The following is a 21,743-nucleotide window of genomic DNA, read 5'->3' as shown; positions in this document are numbered from 1 at the left end:
ATGGATGACATTTATTCATAGACAGGCTGCAGATAAATACCACTCCCATTTCCCCAGATGCAGGCTTCCTGTCTAGACAATCACTTTGCCAAAGGTAAAAACATGAGCAAAACGTTTTAGTATCAACTTCTGGACTGGAGGATGAAATCAGGGCATGTTGCTTAACTGCAGTCTTTTTTCTACCATTGATTCAACCTAGTAACTTCCCTCCTGTCTCAGTATTCTTATTAACAACAGGAGACCAAAGACCTGTCCATCACCTGCTCTATGTTGCCATCATGAAAGCTGGCGCTAAACCATTACTTTCCAAGCTCACACTGTGATAGTTTCTATAAGGAATGAATTTTAGAGAAATATAGTCACTGCCCTCTAGAAACTTCAACCTGTGGGAAGCAGGATAATACATAAGAACTAAAAAATAGAGCAAGAGTCACGATGGGAATGATCATGGAAGCAATGGAAAGTAGACAGTTCTAGATTCAATTTCTTGGCTCAGAAACTCCTTAGCCTTAGAAGAAATTCCATTGTCATTTCAAAGCATCTCTACTAATATTATCTTTATTACTCAATTATGAGTTGATTTTATAGATAAAAGTATTTCCAAATGACACAACCTAAACAGAATTCTGGGCTTATGCTTCAATGCGCTTATGAAAACACAGTATCTTTTTATTGACTCTTCATTGTTCATTATAATATTGGTGATGATATGGGTATTTTTCCATTACAACTCAAGCAAACTTTTTTCCCCATGAAAGTCAATACGAATACAATACAACGATTCTGGGTTATTATTGCCAGAAGCTAAATTGAAATTAATGGCCTAGGAATGGGACAAACTAAAAAGTCTACATCAATTAATTCCCAGGGCTCTCCAAAGCACTTTTCTTAATACTTGAAATTCATCACAAGGAAATAAATTCCTTGTTTCTTTCTCTCTCTCTTTTTTAAGGTTTCAGATGATGCAGTAAAACTCATTACCTTGGCTATTCATAATTTATAACCCCCACAGTATTCTTCTGTTTATGGAAGTGTTTTGTACTTTCATTGATAAGAATTGTCTAGTCCTCAGAAAAAAAGTTTTTTTTTTTTAAATTTAAAACTTGAAGAAATAACGGATGGCAATAAATGTGCCAAATCAGCAGCAAAGCCAATTTATTTTTTTTTTATCAATTTCCTTTTTGGGAGAATACATTTGCAGCTGCTTACAATCAATTGTTTATCATTCTTTGGGGGTTGTGATTTGGGAAAAATAGATTCTCATGTTTGCCTGGAGAAAGTGCTGCTGTGGAAAATTGAATTGGAAGAGATCTTAGAACATGCTCCCTCTGACATACAATCTCTTCTGCAGGTGGGGCTTAACCACTCCCCGTGAAGGTGCTCACAGGAGCACTACTTGGGATCCTAGACACATAACTTAAAGCCACAAGTCACCTGTTTCATAAATTGAAGCCATAAAGGTTGAGTTTTCTGGGATCTCATCATTTAGACAGTCTGACCTAGTTACAAGACCATGGACTTTGAAGCCCATAGACATGGGTATAGATCCCAGCCCCAGGACCTGTGTCACCTTCAGCCTCTATTCCTTCATCTGTAGAGCCAGAGAGATAATTCTTTCTTTACACAGTTAGTTCAAAAGCCAAATTAAATATAGGTTAATGTGGCTGGGTAGAGTTCCTGGCCTATAAGAGAGCAAGTGCCCAATACATGTTGTTCAACATTTTCCTTCTTTCCTATCAAAAGCCCACTCTTCATTCAGGCCTCCTTCGGGTGACATCTCCTGCTCCTAGGTAGGAAGCTTGCTCCTTTATACTGATTTATGTTTTGTTTCTCTAGGAAGTATGTAATGAGGGGGCCCCTGATTGGCTCAGTTGGTTAAGTATCTGATTCTTGATTTTGGCTCACGTCATGATCTCAGGGTCATGAGATCAAGCCCCACCTTGGGCTCCATGCTGAGCATGGAGACTGCTTAAGATTCTCTCTCTCTCTGCACCTCTTTCCCTGCTTGCTCACTCTTGCTCTCTGAAAAAAAAAAGTATGTAATGAATGACAGAATGAATCCATGGGTTGTGTTGAGAAGATGACCTTGGCTCAGCTTGGAAGTGTCTTGGCCCATGCCAGCCTGACTGTCCCCAATTCTCTTTCTCTGCAGAAGCCTTTCTGACTAACCACATGGAAACAGTCACCGTGGAGGAAGGCCAGACGCTCACTCTCAACTGTGTTGTTTCTCCAGAGAAGACCACCTCCCTGCAGTGGCTGACCCCATCAGGGTTCACCATTTTTTTAAATGAGCATCCTGGTAAGTGAAAGAAAAAAAAAATCGCCACCAGACCTCAACCTGAGGGATTTTCCAGACAGACAAGTTGGTGGGATAGAAACCAGCATGAGTCATCCAAAAGGTGGGCTTGGCCCACCTACTATTACATGGGGATCACACCCAGAGGCCTATCATTTTACACATGGCTGCTTTTTCTGACAGGAAGTCTGAAATGGAAACCCCACCAGAATGGTTAGTAAAGGGGGCTCAAGTTACAAAGCACATTTCCTTGCCCACACCTCACTGCCACGTCACTCTTGTACTCAGCAGCCATGAAACTGCCAGCAGCACCAATGACAGGCCGCAGACTAACCGGAGGCCTTTTGTCCTTGAGCAGCTAACACCATCGCCCCACATCTGGAGCCAGCTGCTTCGTTTTTCATCTGTGCAATTCAAAGTCCCATCACAAAGCTCCCTTCCAGATATTGCCTTTTCTCCTGCTGGTCTCAACACAAAAGCAAGATCCCTGAGCACCTGAGGAATGGACAGGACATAGACTTTGGAAGAGAGGGCACGCATTCCTATTTTCACAAATACACACTGAGTCCCAGATGTCTGAGAAGGAAAGGGACTCTTCCCCCGGCCCCTAGTTTTATTGAGATCTAATGAACAGATAACACCGTATAAGGTGTAAAATGATCTGATATTTCGTATATACTGCAAAATAACCACCACAGGAAGTCTAGCTAACATCCATCACCTCACACAGTCACAAAGGGGTTTTGGGTTATTTTCTGAAGGAAAGGGATTTTTTTTTTTGAAAGGGATTTTTAAAAGTCTCTTTAGTTCATCTCTTTGGGCAGGATTTTACTAAGCCCTCCCCTTCATAATGAGACCATTGTAAATCTCCATTTAATATTCTGAACTGCCAAATGCTTGGAAAAGTCTCTGAAACAGAGAATTTCATTGTGCCTTGTGGAAGTAGAGCCTCTAAAAACCTTGATATGGTATGAAACATTATTTTTTTAAAGATTTATTTATTTAGAGAGAGAGAGAGAGCATGGGTAGGAGGGGCAGAAGGAGAGGGGGGGAGAGAAAATCTCAAGCAGACTCTGCACTGAGCATAAATCCCAGGACCCTGAGATCATGACCTGAGTGAAAACCAAGAGTCAGAAGCTTACTGAGCCCCCCAGGCACCCCTCTGCATGAAACATTATTAAATCTCACTATGTTCAATGTAAACTAACCATATATTTCAAGCTAAGTAAACTATCCATAGTAGATTCCAATAAAGTAAGTAGATGTGAATTGTTCTGAGAGAAAAACTTTTAGTGGAGATCATTCCTGTTAAATAATGCTTTCTCGTGTTTCAGTTTGGTTTTTAGTAAACTGAGAAGATGAGCACTGTCAAATTTCTGCAGTAGAATACCTTGATTGAACTCGGTGATGTCCAACTGAGGGTCATTCTTGCCTTCAAGGGGACATCTGGCAATGTCTGGAGGGAGTTTGGATTGTTGTAACTGGAAAAAGGCAGGGGGGTCTGGCATCTAAGGAGCAGAGGCCAGGATTGCTGCTAGACATCTTCAGGTGTACAGGGTAGCTCCCACAACCAAGAATTATGAACTCAAAGTCAATGTGCTGAGGCTGAGAATGCCTGAATTCTAGCCCAGGTAACATCAGTGTCAAAGGACACACAACCATTAGTTCAGATGAGAAACAACCTTCCTTGGTCTGCCACTCAAGGTTTAACTATTTTTGGCTTATGTTACAAACCTAGGAAGGAAGGAAGGAAGGAAGGAAGGAAGGAAGGAAGGAAGGAAGGGAGGGAGGGAATGAGGGAGGGAGGGAGGGAGGAAGGGAGGGAGAGAAGGAGGAGAAATGAAGAGAATGAAAGGAAGAGAGTACTTGATTCGGCAGCACATATACTAAAGTTGAAAGAAAGAGAAAGAGAGAAAAAAACAGTCATTTCAGGAGCCTCTGATTTGTTAAGGGACCTATAACCTGAGATATAGAATCAAACAAACAGCAACAACCTCAACACTTGCTATAATTTAGGAAACTATAGGGGCACTTGGGTGGCTCAGTTGATTGTCTGCCTTCGGCTCTGGTCATGCATGATCTCAGGGTCCTGGTATCAAGCCCCATGTCAAGCTTCCCTGTTCAGCAGGGAGCCTGCTTCTCCCTCTCCCCCACCGCCTGCTCATGCTCTCTCTTGAGATATCTCTTTCTCTCTCTCTCTCTCAAATAAATAAATAAGATCTTTTAAAAAATATTTAGGAAACTTCAACTAATAATAGACCTCTAAAAAATTAAAAATAAAAGGGGGTGCCTGGCTGGCTCAGTCAGTAGAGCCTGAGACTGACTCTTGCTCTCGGGGTTTTGAGTTCGAGCCCCACATTGTATGTAGAGGTTACTTAAAACCTTTCAAAATAAAAAGCATCCAAATGGAGTAATGGATAGCCATACATTTATCATCCACTCTTCACATCCATCTTGACAAGACAACCTCAGATCAATCAGATTTCAAAGAGGTAAGTCTAATGGGGCATTTTTTGTAATGTAAAAAAAGAAAAGAAAATTTAATCCTCCTGCAACCCGAACCCTTCACCAGCATCGGGTTAATCTCCTACGTGCACAAATAAAGCAAATGGTCTATTTCACAGGTCCCGGTATCAAAATATTTCATTTCCTAAACTAATGTCAAGCTATTGAGAGGCATCCAGCTGGGAACACTAGGATTTGGAAGGCAGCTCAATCGAAGATGGGACATTTGTTCTGTCGAAGTGTGAAATTCAAAAGCCATTCCTGCAAATAATCAATCCACTGAGAGATTAGATTCCTCAGATCGCTTTCTTCCTAACAGCTCTTTTTTCCCCCCTCTTGTCCAGCTTTACAAAATTCCAAATACCAGCTTCTTCACCACTCCACCAATCAGCTCTCCATCAGCGTGCTTAACGTCAGCCAGCGGGATGAAGGCGTGTACAAGTGCTTACATTACAGTAACTCCGTGAGAACAAAGGAAGTAAAAGTGATGGTGCTAGGTAGGTGCCTGACAGCCAGCAAACCCCCGCACGGGAACAACAAGACTTAGGAACAGGACAGATCGTTCTCAGACTTTACATTTTACTTAGAAATATTGCCTAGCGCAGAGCATTTTCTAGGACACCTCCAACCATCTTTTGTTGAAAGGAAAAACGGAAAGGAGCATTTTGACTGGCGAACCCTAGATTAAAATGTGACTGTGAAATTTGTCCTTGGCATCAACTAAGTTTCCTGTCTCGGAGACTAAGAGAAAGGAGAATTGATAGATGATAAGCTGCTACGAGGCGCCAGGCACTGTGCTAAGCTCCAGGGAATCAAAGAGGAACCAGGCACATCCCTGCCCAGGGGGGTGGGCACACGAGATTAGGAAGGCAAAACATGCATGTAAATAAAAGTGAACCCCACAACAGCATATCCTAAGATTGAATGAATTCAGATGTAACTGCACTGGACACTTGGCTCAGGTCCTCTGCCGAAGCCAGTTCCCCTCTTCCAGTGGGATGTGGGGTTGGGAGGTGTGGGTAGGAAGTGACGGCGTCCTGATTGCCTGGGACTCGCTTAGTTCTGTGGATGGTCGGCTGCGTTTGGCATCAGTCTTTTTTTTTTTTTTTTAAGATTTTATTTATTTATTCATGAGAGGCACACAGAGAGAGGCAGAGGCATAGGCAGAGGGAGAAGCAGGCTCCATGCAGGGAGCTGGATGTGGGACTCGATCCCAGGACCCAGGGATCACACCCTGAGCTGAAGGCAGACGCTTAACCACTTAGCCACCCAGGCCTCCCTGTTTGGCATCAGTCTTACCCTCTTTACTTTTCTGCTTTTTGTGACGGACCAGATCAATTATAAACATTGCTTTTTGTTAATCTCTAAGTGATGCAATTCCACATATCACAAGTGAGTTTCTCAGGCTTCTCCTGTTGGATGAATACAGCGGGGGGCCTGCCATAAAGTCAAGGCACAGTGACAAAGTATCTGGGAAGGAACGGCTCCCTAGGGGTTTTGAGAACCAGTGTGACTCAACCCATCCTCCCGGCCACCCCCCATAGCACTCTGGCTCACACTGCTTGTGTGCCCTTCTGGGCTCTTGTGCCACTCCACTCGTACCTCTTTCCCTGCCCTTAACACATGATCCTTTAACTAACAGCTTAGGGGCTGAGTCTATCACACTGTTAGCTTCTCAAAGGGCTTTATCTTTTCCATATTTGTACTGTCAGCATCGAATGCAGCCAGCGCACACTTGGAGCTGACTTTGCCATCTCAATGGCAGATAAATGAGCAAATCAGTGTGAAAGGGTACAGGCCTGGACCAAAGTGTGAAGTAGAATGGGAAAGAGGAAGAAGTTAGCCTCCTTGACCCTGGAACCACACAGGTTTAAATTGTGCTGGTGCACTTATATGCAATTTTTTTCGATAAATACAGTCCAGTACTATGAATGTATTTTCTCTTCCTTGTGATTTTCTTAATAACATTTTCTTTTCTCTAGCTGGCTTTGTTGTAAGAACACAGTACAGAATACATATACAAAATATGTGTTAATTAACTGTTCATGTTATTGGTAAGGCTTCCCATCAACAGAAGGCTGTTGGTTAAGTTGGGAAGGAGTCAAAAGTTACACAAGGATTTTCAACTGTGCAGTGGTCAGGGGAGGTGTCAGCACCTCTAATGTCCACATTGTGTCAAGGGTCAACTCTATTTCCAAGACAGGAGTAGGAAAAAAAAAGACAGATGGGCCCTTTATAAGAGAAATGCATCTTTGATGTTAGCAGGGAACAGAACTAACTCACCTCGAGGTGAATCATACACTCAGAAAAGTCTAGAACCATAGCAGCCAATTCATAAACCAACTCCTTCGTGTCACAGACAAGGAAACTGACCCACCAGGATGTTGAGGGACATACAATAGTTCTTGCAATCGCAGGTGGACCTAGAATTCAGGTCTGTACTCCTCACCTAGTGCTCTATCAATCAACTACAGTCATACATCAAATGTAAAAATTGTTGTTGTATCACTGGGAATTTCCAGGGACTAATCATACACTGGGTAACCAGCAATGTGACCAAGGTAGCTTTACAAGTACCTAAAAGCCCTTTAAACTATAGTCTGAGAAAGATCAAGTTTAAAAACAAAAAATGCCCATTATTTAGACCATATGGTACAACGATCCCTTTAGATTATTAGATTCCATGCTTTCCTGGGATATGTAGACCAGCTAACTGAGCACAGAAAAATCAATTCTCTTCCAGCAACACCTTCCATGCCAACCCTGGAAGCTTCAGTTATCAGAACGCAAAATGGAAAGGAACACGTTACACTTAGATGCTCCACTGTGAGAAGTAAGCCCCCTCCGCAGATAACCTGGATTTTAGGGAATGACATAGAGCTCTATGGTAAGTGGGGAGCTGCTTCTGTTTCCTCCTTTGTTTTCCATCCTACTTACATTTCCAAGGAATTTTTAAATCCTCTGGCACCCTCTGGTGGCATTAGGTGCCCGAAAACAACACTCAATAACTCTTCGGTTCTTCTCCAAATTATCTTTGGAGATATCTTTGGAGCCAATCAAGATTATGTTTTCGTCTTGAAAGCCTATCACAAATAATGTGATTACATATATATACTTAGAGTAGAAACTTAAAATGGAATATTATAGCTTCTTAAAATTCAACAAAAGTTCATATCTAGGTACAACTATTACCTCAGCATGAACTTGTTAGCAAACATAGAACTGAAAATGCATTTAACATGATGCTTGTGTATTGGAATAGGTAAGATCCTCCTTATACACTACAATGTTATACCCTCAATAAACATATATTATGGAGAAAGAATCTAAACTCTGAGTAGATTGAAGCAGGGTTCAATGGACTGAAGCAGGATAACTACTTCAGAACTGTTTATAGTTTGCTGACATTGTAACATTTGTTACATTGGATTTTACATAGAGAGAGGTTCAGTCCAGTGCCAATTCTACACCATTATAAGACCTCTTCTTTCATTTGCCTTATTCATTCAACCTGAGTAAAGTCTTGGATCTTTGTGTTTGACAACATCAGGCTGTCCTTATGTAACCACAATAAGCTTTGGAATTTTTTTTTTCAGCAGTGAGGGTTTATACCAACCTAATCACTGTTATTCACCTGCTTCCCTCTGTGACGAGGGCCAAGTGTGTATGAGGTTGCTGGCTGAAGCTAGAATGAGCTTAGAAGTCTAACAGCTAAAAAAAAATAAAAATAAAAAAAATAAAAAAAGTCTAACAGCTTTGCGAAGATGTCCCAGCCATTGGTCCCTGAGAGAACTAAACCCATCCAGTGGTATTACGTAGCCACAACCTCATACATCTCTTTAACTTGCTCCATAGGTGAAACCCACCATGAATTTGAAATGGATGGGAAGAAATGTAATAGCAGCAGCCTCCTCAGAGTCCACACATATGGCAAAAACTCAACAGTGAACTGCATCATCCGACACAAAGGTCTACAGGGCAGAAAACTGGTAGCACCTTTCCGATTTGAAGATTTGGGTAAGAAGAATGAATGACGGTCTTTAATCATTTTTAATTTACCCTAACATTACATTATCAAACAAAATTAAGTGTAATGGGAAGAGTCCTTCAGAATGAGATCACTGTCCACAAAGCTCTCCTTAGCAGCAAATTCCTTTAATGATTGAAATTTCTCCAGCTGGGTGCTAGAACGCACCTGTTCCAACATTCAGAACCCCAGTTGTGCAGAAAGCCTAGCAGGGCGCCATATGCAAATAGTGTCATGATTCCTTTTTGGTAGTGACAGCTGGCATAACTCGGCCTTCAACAGTTTTATTGCAGTAATGTTTTCAGAGAGGTATCTGTGCTTCAGATGGCCTCTGTGCTTTATCTTTGTAGTCAACCCAAAAGGAGATAACAGCGATTGAAATAAATCTAAACTTGCTGGCGTCACTTTATGTTAATATAAAAGACTCACACAGTCAAATTAAGCCACAATTACTCTTTAGATATATTTTGTTATGAATGTTTTTGCAGATTTTAGTTTAACCATGTTAATATTCTGGGGAGAACAAATAGTAACACATAAAATGCCAAATGGGGGATCCCTGGGTGGCGCAGCGGTTTGGCGCCTGCCTTTGGCCCAGGGCGCGATCCTGGAGACCCGGGATCGAATCCCACATCAGGCTCCCGGTGCATGGAGCCTGCTTCTCCCTCTGTCTGTGTCTCTGCCTCTCTCTCTCTCTCTCTGTGACTATCATAAATAAATAAAAATTAAAAAATAAATAAATAAAAATAAAATGCCAAATGGTAAATGTGAAGAAGAATTGCCTCCATTTTCAGAATGGGTTCTGCAATTTCTTCACCAAAAGCAAATAATAATAATAATAATAATAATAATAATAATAATAATAATAATTTTTAAACTCTAGAAAACTTTCTCTTTTTTTTAAAAAGAGAGAGAAATTGTGAGGGGGTGGGGGCAGAGGGAGAGAGAATCTCAAGCAGACTTTTTGCCCAGCACAGAGCCTGAGGCAGGACTCGATCCCATGACCCTCAGATGATGACCTAAGTCAAAAATCAAGAGTCAGACACTTAACTGAGCCACCCAGGTGCCCCTAGAAAACTTTTTGATCCAAGAAGTATCTAATAAGAAGTAGCATGAATCACACATCTATAATTAATAAGACTCTGACCTTTGTGATTTGTAAGGTGCTACTCAGTGTAAAAAGAATTCCTGAAGTGCAAGGATTCACTCACACTAGTGAAGGAGGGAGCTGGATGAGGATATGTTTGTTGAGAAAGCTCTACATGAAATAACTGCTCATGCAAGACACTCATTAAGGAGAATACCATCATGGGAAAAGCGCCCTGCAGCCCTGTGGGGGCTGCTGCTGTGGCTAACAGCTCCCCTCTCACTACCACATGCTTTCCATCAGTCACTTTCTCAAACCAAAAGTAGCAAGTCTTGAGGAAGTTGTCTCTAGAAGCCTGGGGCCCCCTACCCTGGGCTGGCTACTGTCATCTGATGCAGAGAGTCCAGCCGCTCCTTCACTGTTCCCCTCTAGCCTCTATGGTCAGTGGAGCGTAGTGCATGCAGGGCATGCTTCTGAAAAATATTCAGGTTATTATTATTTTTTAAGATTTATTTGAGAGAGGGGGAGAGAGAGAGAAAGAGAGAGCACATGGGGAAGGGGGAGGGAGAGAATCTCAAGCAGATTTCCCATTGAGCATGGAGACTGACGTAGGGCTTAATCTTACAACCCTGAGATCATAATCTGAGCTGAAACCAAGAGTCAGACGCTCAACCGACTGAGCCAACCAGATGCCCCAGACATTCAGATTCTTAAACAAGAGAGCCAATGATGCTGAAAAAAAAAAAATATATATATATATATATATATATATATATATTTTTTTTTTTTTTTTTACTTTTTAGCTATTGTTCAGGCCATCTACAAAAATTACTCCTGAGTGGAAATGACAGTTTCTTCTCCATTATGGCCATGGTTCTGTAGGACTCAAAATCCCAGCCATAAGATGCTTCTAATTAGAATAAGACTTGACTTTTATTTCTGATCTATCGATTACTTAGCACCCACTGCCAAGATCTCCATAAGTATTCAAAGAGCAACTTCAGTATCAGCTATCAGTCAGTGGCTTCCATTTGTTTACAGCTTTTTTCTCTTTGGCAAACTATTACACTGACATACAGATATTACACACGTTTTGTTCATCCAATGAGTTTAAAAAGTTTGATTAGCTGAAAGGTGCTTTAAAACAAATTTACAAGTAAGGATTCTGACCCCTTTCCTTCCCACACTCTGCATGGTAGGACCTGGGAAAATGTAAGCATCATATCCAGGGCTATGAGTAGTGTCTTCCTTTGAAAAACCCACACTTAGATATTGTGAAAGTGTGATGCTTGGAGAAGGAGAACAGAACAGGAATAGAATCAGACCCTCCTCAAAATGATTTACTTCATTTATTTAGTGTTCCAAAGTGAGGGATCTTGATTTCCTATTACTTAACTGGAGGTGAAATAAAAACAAAAACTTGAGTGACAATTCTCAAACTTACTGATTTCAGGACCCCTCTACACTCCTACAAATAATTGAGGACCCCAAAGAATTTTTATTTATGTGAATTGTATCTGTCAATATTTACATATTAGAAATTAAAACTGAAAAAAAGTGTGAATACTTATATATTTAAAAAATAATTAGTCCACTATATATAAACACAAATAGTATATTTGTGTGGAAAAAATAACTATTTTTCAACAGCAAAATATTCGTGAGAAAAATGGCACTGTTTTTCATTCTGAAAATCTCTTTGGTATCTGGCTTAATAGAAAATAATTAGGTTCAGGGCACCTGGGTTGCACAGTTGGTTGAGCGTTTGACTCTTGGTTTTGGTTCAGGTTGTGATCATAGTGTCCTGAGATCAAGCCCCATGTTGGGCTCTGTGCTCAGTGTGGAGTCTGCTTGAGATTCTCTTTCCCTTTCCCTCTGCCCCTCCCACTCATGCTCTCTCTAAAATACATAAATCTTTAAAAATTACATTCTCATAACTTCAGCATTCAATCTCTTGCAATACATTGTTTTGCTTGAAATATATACAAAAATATAGCCTCACACAAATAGGTAGTATATTAACACACTTTTCAGATAATTGTGGATTTTCTTCTTTGATACCACCCTAAAATTCAACAAGAGGTGATTTCTGAAAGGTTAGTTGCTATATGGACTCTGGAATTCTATCAATGAACTTTTCATACTCTTGTCACATTAAAGTTATTTGACAAACTTGCACTTTAGATAAATCTTTTGTCCAGGCATGATTTTGTAACATCATGCTTTGGTCGTTTGGAAAATATCAATTTACTGATTTATACAGATCTTTCAAATGTTGACACATTTCACTATCAAAATCCCACTCATTAATATCATCACTGAGCTCATCAGCAATCTAAGCATTTAGAAGCTATCAAGCTCACAGTGGTGGATACAGGTTTTTCAAAATGGAAATGAGGCTGGTGCAACTGAGCAACTAACTAAATTTTTAATATTAATTTGTATTAATTTAAGTTTAAATAGTGTAGCTAGTGGATGCTGTATTAGATAGCACAAGCCTAAAACATTCTAGCCAACTAGAGAGAGCAATCATAATGTACCAGTAGCCACTTAATCAAAACAAAATTCAATCTAATTGAATCTATTCACTAGTTTGTTAATCGTGAGGATAAATCAAAGTAAATATGAACTCATGTGTATCTCCTCTTTTGTACAAAAGTATATAATTATCTGAATTCATATAGTACCATCTATATTACTCCAGAAGATCTTGATCATTATTGATAATTTTTCTTTGTGACCCCAATATTTCCCATATTGTGCTCTTCTTATAATTTGCCTCCAGTACTTCGAAGTAGCTTTCAAACTTTTCCCTCTTTCCATTGCCAGTAGCTCTCTCTTCAATTTCCTCTGGCATCTTTGTGGTCACAGAGCTCATTTTAGCCTTAGAGTATAAATTACTATTTCTCTATCATTTCCTTACTGGTGGGTCTTCCTTTTCTCAGAGCTCTTGCATGCACCTCTGGCATTTTTATAGTTTCCAAAATTTTTAAATATTTTATTAAGAAAGTAAGGTTTCAAAACCACAGAAAATTATTTGATAAAATAAAAAGCTGAGATGCACTCTCAGATTCCATAAAGATATTACCCACCTGTCTCATATCAGTATCAATATTTATAAAATTTCAGGCACCTTTTCTATATATTACCAGGTTTCAGGCCTGTTCATTGGTCAAACCTATGTTAAGCTGAATGTCTGGAATCATTACCAAACATTAGGGTTTCTTTGTTTGTTTGGGTTTTTCTGTTTTATAGAGAGAGAAGGGGGAGGGGTAGGAGGAGAGGGAGAGAGAGAATCTTAAGCAGGCCCCATGCCCAGCATGGAGTCCAATGCGGGACTCGATCTCACAACCCTGAGATCATGACCTGAGCCAAAATCAAGAATAGGATGCTTAACTGGCTGGACCACCCAGACACCCCAAACATCATATTACATTATACAATAACATTTGTAAGCACTGTGCTAAGCCTGTTGTATGAATTAACTCATTAATTCTTACAAAAAAAAAAAAAAAAAACCTCCAAAAGTAAATGCCATTAGTAGTTCCGTTTTACAGGAACTGAGGTTCCTGTACTTTTACTAGGAAAAACTGAGCTCTCAAGAGATTAGGCATCTCGCTCAAACTTACTCAGCAGAAGGCAAGTTAACAGCATTAGAATTCAATCCAGTCTGCACCTGACTCCCAGGCCACCTAACCAATAAGGAGGGAGATAGGTGACCAGGGAGACAGACAGACAGAGGGACTGATGGATAGATGGGGACAGAAAGAGGCAGCATATAGCTTTGCGTGCTACTGAGAACACACAAGCTCCAGATCCAGCATGCTGTACTTCTCAGCCAGGCAGCCTAGCAGATGGGCAACCAGCAGGATGCAGATTCAAAAACCAGAGCAAAGGCTGCAGAGCACGGAGTGCTGAGGTTTGTGCAGAGCCTCCACAAGCGGGTAGCAGCCAAATATACTCTCCAGCCTATTGTCCTGAGCACCATGTGGGTGAAACTGCTCTCTGTAGTTGCTGATTTCTGTTTTTCCCCTTTCCTAGTCACTGATCAAGAGACGGCTTCAGATGCCCCGGAGAAAAGCTCCCCATCCTCTCAAGACCCTCAGCAGCCCGCTAGTACCGGTAAGTCAACCCATGAAGACTTAAAAAAAAAAAAAAACATGCCTCCTTGAAAAGGGTCACTTTTCCGATTCTCATTTCTAAGATTTTTTTTTAATTTTTAAATATTTTTTTTAAAAGAGAGGAGAGAGAGAGGTAGGGTAGGGGGCAGAGGGAAAGGGAGAGAATCTCAAGCAGGCTCCACACCCACCATGGAGTGTGACCCGGGGCTCCATCCCAGGACCCTGAGATCATGACCTGAGCCGAAATCAAGAGTTGGACACTTAACTCACTGAGCCATCCAGGTGCCCCTGAAATTTTAACTTTTAATAAGACTGCGCGGGACGCCTAGTCCTGGCTCCAACTTCGTGGTGTCCTGGAGGAGCTCCAAACCAGGACGCTCCCTTAGTGGGATGGGCTTCAGGGTAACTAATGCCTTGTAGGTTCAGTGCTGTTTTGCTTGATACACACACACACACACACACACACACACACACACACACAGGATTGTGACATTTGAATTTCCTCTGTGGTAAAGGGCAAGGTTGAATTCATTTACGGGGAGACACGTTTCTTTTGTTTTCTCATCCAGAACAGACCAAACACAAAATAAAGACTTGGTTTCAGCAAAGGGCAAAGAAGCAGGATCTGGAGATTTGGGGCTTTTTGCCGTTGAATAACAAAAATCACCTCTGAAAGCACATCAGTTCCTTGGTTGTCAAGAAACTGAGAGAGTTTTTGATGACAGGATTGAGCTCTAAATGCAGAATTTAGGAAGCCCAGGATATAATTCCAGTTTTTTAGACAGTGAACCCACCAGGTGGTTAGCCCTAGGCAATGATCATATATTTAATTTATCTTTGTATTTGGCATAGCATCTGGCACTAGCAGGTACTCAGAAAATGCAATAAAAATGAATAAATACAAGTATGAATACATTTGTTTGTTACGGTGTTTTGAGCAAGATAGCCTCATCCAGAAAGGGCATAAATGCCTACACGGCCCCTTTCTGTTTCAAATAGTGTGTCTATAAGAATTTCCTTCTGTGGAATAAGTGCTTTCATATCATTATCATGTTCATAGTTCTGAGGATCAGATCATGTTTAAATTTTTTTTTCTGGAATAACATTTAAAAGTAAATGTTTGGGGGTTTTAACCACCGATAAAAACAATACGTACCATCCAGTGTTTTGATGGGCAGTGGAAATTGAAAATAAGCTGAAGTGGAGCAGCCATATCCCTTGCTTTAATAATCCAATATTTTTAAACGTGTTTAGAATCTACTTGTCTTTAAATTGGCTCACAGCGCCACTGAACAACCCAATTTTCTGCCCTGCTTTTTCATATATAACATAAGATTTAATATGGTTTTGAAATTTCCTTTCAGCTTTCAATTTCTACGATTTTATTACTGCTAATAATACGCATTTCTAGTAGAAGGGGTGGTTTCGATCCCCGAGGGATCCACACAGTGGCGCTGTGTAATGGACTAAAAAGCAAGAGACCCAGGAGGGGTGGGGGCAGGAATGGGGAAGATGAGCAACCAAATCAGAAAACAAGATCTTTTAGGGGTCCCTGGATGGCTCACTGGCTGAGTGCCTGCCTTTGGCCCAGGATGTGATCCTGGAGACCTGGGATCAAGTCCCATGTTGGGCCCCACATTGGGCCCCACTTTGGGCTCCCTGTATGGGGCCTGCTTCTGTTTCTGCCTCTCTCTGTGTCTCTCATGAATAAGTAAATAAAAATTCTTTTTTAAAAAGTGAGATCTTTTATAATTGTGACTTCTCTCACCTAGCACAAGCATCACAGTACGTGCCCCTTCTAAGGGGAGAGGCAAGCATAGGTCTGAATGGCAAAGGATCCTATTTTTCAACATAAAAATCACTGCTTCCCAGGCTGTTGGGTTTTCTTTCCACAGAGCTTGGGGTGCCAGGCTTCAGTGTTCTGGCATCATCATGTACCGTTCTGAAGACCTTCTCACCAGTGGGCCTGACTCAGGAAGGAAGTGCAAGACAGTAGTTTACATTTTGCATGCTGAGCTTCGGCACTGGCTCTGTCTCCTACTTACTCCCTGACTTCAGACCATTTATTTACTGAACCTCTCGGAGCCTCTGTTCAGAGCCACAGTGAGAAACCTACCAAATGCTCTGCTTGGGGCTAAGCCCAGAGGTGGTGTTCAGCAAACATCTACCTTTTAAAAATAAGGCAGAATGAGCCTGGCCATTTGTAACTATTTCTGGAAGAAGTCAGCAGTTCAAAAATGGTCTCCTTGTTCGTTTGTTTTGTTTTGTTTTGTTTTGTTTTGTTTTGTTTTGTTTTGTTTTTTAAGGAGGACCACCTAATTGGATTTCCCAAGCTGTTTTGCTGCTTTGGGATGGCCATGTATATATACACACTATTCATATATAGTCATAGGTATATGCCGTGTCTTCATTTCTTTCAATCTAGTTGCAGTAATGGAAGATTCTAGTACAACAGAGAGTGACAAGGAAGAGAAAGAACAAACCACTCAAGACCCTGACTTGAACACTGGTAAGCATCCCCCACAGTATTTAGAATAAACACTTGGCATTTTAACCTCTTAATCAATGAATCCAATGGCTTTTTTTTTTCAGTCCCCATTTTTCTTGACCTTTCTATTGGTTAATCACTCCCTGGGTTCCTGACTTAGCTGCGTCCTGGTTCCCTTGATGTGCTCTGCCTGGTTCTGTCTCTGTTTGCTAACCACTCCTCCTCTGTGTCCATCAACGCATCCCTTCCTCCTCTGGCTTCTTATATATGGATCTACTTCTGACTTGACTTCTCCATCCTTGATTCTTCACTGAATTCTTCAAGAGTTTACCTATTCCCAAGGTTGTTCCTATTGCCACCAGGAAGAAAAATTCCATACTTCCAGAACATTCTCTTGAGAATTTATCTCTGTTTCATTCCACCTCCTACATCCCTGTTGCTGAATTTTTCTGCCGTCTTCTCGAACTCAATATCACTAAAAACCAAACAGCACCGTTTCCTACAAAATCAGCTTGTCCAGATGATTACACAGGCCCTAAACCTTGGTGTCATCCTTCACTCCTGTGTGTATACACAAAACACATATAAAATCAACTCATCTCCAAGGACTTGTTAGTCCTTTTTTGCCATCCCTGGTCCAGACCCCCATCATCTCCTGCACAAAGTCCTGTGACTTCAACTTCTCTTGTGGTCCTTTTTTTAGGACTATGATCAAAACATCCCTTTGTATTCTGCACACCTGTGTTCAGAAAAACATCTGCGGCTCCCACAGTCTACCAGGCAGAGCAGGAGCCTCCAAGCCTCCATCGAGTGTCCTCTACCCCCTGCCTCTGTAGTCCTGTCTCTAAAGTCCCAACAAGAACACACATTTTTCTCCGACAACATCATCTCATTTTGACTGACCCAGCCCTCGCCGGCCTGAACTGAAGAATAGAAGAGCCTCATCTTCCTTCTCCTTACCCTTCTTCCAAGGCCAACATCTACTGAGAACTTTCCTGACTAACACAGGGACAACTCTGGCCTCTGAATCCCTGAACACATTATGGTGTTAACACATATGGATCTAGAATTTGGCATAGATATCTGAATTCTGTTGATTAATTGATTTGTCTCTATAGAGAGAAAGAACTACCCTCTAAATCACAGGGACTGTGTCTTATGCAGCTCCAAGCACAATGTTCTACACATAGTTAATGCTCCTTAGCTGCTTGTTGGTTGAGACAAGGCCAGGACATCTGGGCAAAACTGGAGCCCACAGAATCAGAATGTGAGGTTTAGAAAAATCTTAAAGACTTCACCTAATTTATGTCCAAATGCCTTCATGTAGGACCACATTTAACCTAGCCAACATTTACGAATTTCATTTTATTTGTATAGTTTTTCACACTCCTTAACAACCTCTCTTGCTGATTAACTGCACCTTGCTGAAAAACCATTCCTTCCAGCTCCTTTAAGTCCCCTGACTATAATTTAAGTCAATATTCTTGCATGTTTCCTCTAGAAATGAAAAATCACAGCTTTGATATCTACGTAACTTAAGAGCATTTTTCAAATCACCTCACAGAATTGCTTTGTTTGCATGCCTGTTGGCTTGTTTTCAGAGAATGAATAACATGCATCTCTTTCCCTTCAGGGTAGGACTCTGTTTATCTGAGTTGCCTCTCAGCCAACACAACCTTTTGAACCTATTGGACAAATTCCTCAGTAACAATAACAAACCAACTTTGAACTGTCTAAATTCTCTCCATTTTCCCTATAGAAAGAAAACTGTCTAATTCCTTTCATTTTCCCTGTAGGAGCCAATCTTCAGTACTTGGGAGTGGTACGGAAGAAAAATGGCATTCTGCTGCTCACACTCGTGTCCTTCTTGATCTTTATACTCTTCATCATCGTCCAGCTCTTCATAATGAAGCTTCGGAAAGCACATGTGGTGTGGAAAAGAGGTGAGAGGCAGTGGACCCAATGGGGCACCGATGGGTGCTGTAACACTTGGCTAGGACAAAGGAAACTCTGCCAACTAAAGCTTTTCTGTTAGATGCTGCACAATATGTTTGATAAGTGTTGTCATTCAAATAAGCAATTGCTTGTTCTGTAGTAAATGCAGAATGTGAATCTCCAGGGGCTATAATCAAAGAGGGTACAACCAAGAGAAATTAGGGTAGCTCTGGGAATTGATATTAAATTATAAAAGCTCCTACTCACAAAAGGATACTGAGTAGAAAATTCATTCATTCATTCAGAAAGCATTCAATGAGCACCTCTCATGTGCCAGGCACTGTTCCAGGCCCTGGGGATACCTCTGTCACCAAGAGAGACCAGGTCCCCGCTCTTGAGGAGTTCATATCCTAGGGATATGGCCACCCCTGATGAAAAAGTTATCATTGGAAACTATATAATTTATCTAGCATGGAAGAAACCTATTAAAATGCATAGATTCAACACGTATCACCGCTGGAAGGGGCCTTAGAAAGTTATCCAGAATACCTGTCTACTTGATTCATTCCATCAATGTGAACGAGGATTAAATCCCCTCCTTAATTCTGAGTGATCATTTAGACCTATGCTGCCCAGTGCAGTGGCCACAACATGGCTACTGAGCACCTGAAATGTGGCAATCGCTTTTGAGAGGTACTGAAAGGATAAGATAGTCACCCAACATTGAAAGCTCAGTACACATACACACACACACACACACACACACACACACACATGAATGTCTAATAATAATATATCGGATTTCCTAGGTAAACATTAATTTCATCTGCTTCTTTTTGCTTTTTGAGCATGGCCACTAGAAAACTTAAAGTTACACATGTGGTTCACATTCTAGTATTGCTGGACAGTGCTGATTTAGCCATGCAGGACTCCAACACCTCTAGTAGCAGAGAACTCATTATGTCCCAAGGCAAAATACAACCTCTTTATATGGCTCTCACCCTATTAAAAATATACCTTCTCTTAGGGTAATGTCAATCTTTCTATATATTCAGTTGAACTAACTTTCATCATATATGGACCTAGAGACAGGGTCTGGCTTTTCAGCTGTACCTGCACAATAGGCAAATGCCATAGTATTGTTTCAAAATCTCCCATTAATCCTTTACCCCCATAGTTCTTTAAGGGCTACCAGAATTATTCCATCTCAAAGAAGAATACTTGATTCTACTCTGCTGTCATTTGCTTTCCACAACTCTTACACTGCCCAGCATAGTGCTTGGAGGGATCAGAGCAAAAGACGGAAAGAATTCTCCAAATGAATGAGGACATGAGGTATGGGAGGGGGTGGTGGTAAGTCCACTATTGTGTAGACAGAGGGATCATCTTATTCAAACATACATCTGCATGCATAGGTGATGTCTGGCACCAGAAATTAATAACATCGTTTTTTTTCTTGCAGAAAATGAAATCTCAGAACACACTCTAGAAAGTTACAAATCGAGGTCAAATCATGAAGAAACATCATCCCAGGAGAAAAATGGCCAAAGTAAGTCAACTACATGACCTCAAATTTGAAAAATGAGGTTCATTAATTTGTTGCCGTTAAGGAGGAGGGTAAAAATCAAAGTCTACTTTTTAGCACTAGAAAGTCAATCCCCGGGATCCCTGGGTGGCGCAGCGGTTTGGCGCCTGCCTTTGGCCCAGGGCGCGATCCTGGAGACCCGGGATCGAATCCCACGTCAGGCTCCCGGTGCATGGAGCCTGCTTCTCCCTCTGCCTGTGTCTCTGCCTCTCTCTCTCACTGTGTGCCTATCATAAATAAATAAAAATTCAAAAAAATATTTAAAAAAAAAAAAAAAAAAAAAGAAAGTCAATCCCCTAAATCATCTTGTAGATCATAAGCGCATCTTCCAAAAATGAAAAGTAGCAAGCGTTAAAATCCTAGGGCTGCAGATATGCCCCTTTGGGAAGCCATCCCAGAGTTCTCCCTGTCACACACCAGCACATCCCTGCACTGTGTGTCCCTCTTGTGCCCTGGGTATCTTGCACACAACTTAACAATCCGGTACTTTCCACATCCTACATCCTCTGGTCATTTTTAATGTGTTGATTTAGCTACCACAGTACTCCTCCAGGTGGTGAGTAGCTGGGTTTATCTATGTGTGTCTCCAGTGTCTAACATACGGCCTATGCAAATGGAGTGTTTGATAAGTTGGTGTTGAATAAATGAACACAAGACTTAACTTATTCAAGCAGAGACGTTTCGGGTCTTTTGGATGACTCCGTTGTAGTTTCTCAAGCAAAAGTTGTAAAGAAAGTGAAAGGAAGAGTTTCTAAAAGGAGAGAGAGAGAGAGAGAGAGAGAGTTCATTCTTGACAAAAATCTAGTGGAGAGCAGCTCCAGGAAAGCAAGAATCTTCTACCTTTCCACCATGTTTGTTTCCTCCATGCAAATTACCATATTCCACCTCCCAAGATGTGCAGAAAAGCTCTGCTGCTAGTTTTTATTGCTTTCACTGAGGTTTCTGTAGGAAGCTGGCCTTTCACAACACCTCTGCCTTTTTTTTTTTTTTTTTTTTTTTTTGCTTTGACCTAGTGGGGTGTGAAGTGGAAAGAATCATTGTACTAGCCAGGCAGGGGAACAAGAGGGCAGACAGTGAGAACTGGGGGTGGGGGAGGGAAGAGTGTGCAAGAAGCAGAGAGTCTGTGGTATTGCATATGTTTTCTAGAACGTCAGTGTTCTTGCCTTTGACAAGTAGGAGAACTTTGTCAGTATGATGTATTAGTTGGACAGTTTCCTATGCCAATTTTTTTAAGCAAGGGGAACAAAAAGTGGGCGTAGAATAATAACTTTTAGCAGGGAGAGAAAAGACCTTGGCCCTGCTGCTGAACAAGCAGAAAGCCTTAACATCTCAACTTTAAGAAAGCTGAAAATTACTACCTTTGGGGCACTTCAGTGACTCAGTGTTTTGAGTGTCTGCCTTTGGCTCAGGTCATAATCCTGGGGTCCTGGGATTGAGTCCGGAATTGGGTTCCCCGCAGGGAGCCTACTTCTCCCTCTGCATGTGTCTCTGCCTCTGTGTGCCTCTCTTGAGGAAGGAAAGGAAAGGAAAAGAAAGGAAAGGAAAGGAAAGGAAAGGAAAGGAAAGGAAAGGAAAGGAAAGGAAAGGAAAGGAAAGGAAAGGAATGAATGACTACCTTCACTCAAGGCTCTCTTCCCAGAAAGGTCCATCTGTAGGGGCTGGGCCACAGATTGTGGGAGATGGTTCTTCCTCCTGGGCT

General features: G+C 41.3%; 1 protein-coding gene across 1 annotated transcript in view; it reads left to right on the top strand.

Annotated features, from left to right (window-relative positions):
* The window catches only part of CRTAM (cytotoxic and regulatory T cell molecule), a 29,998-nt gene that overhangs the window by 4,680 nt on the left and 3,575 nt on the right, over positions 1-21,743 (top strand). The window contains exons 2-9 of the mRNA XM_025998862.2: positions 2,153-2,299; positions 5,146-5,298; positions 7,545-7,688; positions 8,657-8,818; positions 13,957-14,037; positions 16,462-16,545; positions 18,321-18,467; positions 19,922-20,008. Of these exons, the coding sequence (XP_025854647.2) occupies positions 2,153-2,299; positions 5,146-5,298; positions 7,545-7,688; positions 8,657-8,818; positions 13,957-14,037; positions 16,462-16,545; positions 18,321-18,467; positions 19,922-20,008 (1,005 nt within the window). The remainder of the gene's footprint in view (positions 1-2,152; positions 2,300-5,145; positions 5,299-7,544; positions 7,689-8,656; positions 8,819-13,956; positions 14,038-16,461; positions 16,546-18,320; positions 18,468-19,921; positions 20,009-21,743) is intronic.

This window comes from Vulpes vulpes, chromosome 12 (assembly GCF_048418805.1).
Source record: "Vulpes vulpes isolate BD-2025 chromosome 12, VulVul3, whole genome shotgun sequence".
Classification (NCBI taxonomy): Eukaryota; Metazoa; Chordata; class Mammalia; order Carnivora; family Canidae; genus Vulpes; species Vulpes vulpes.
Note: the sequence above shows the minus strand (reverse complement) of the source record. Positions and strands in the feature narration are given on the sequence as shown.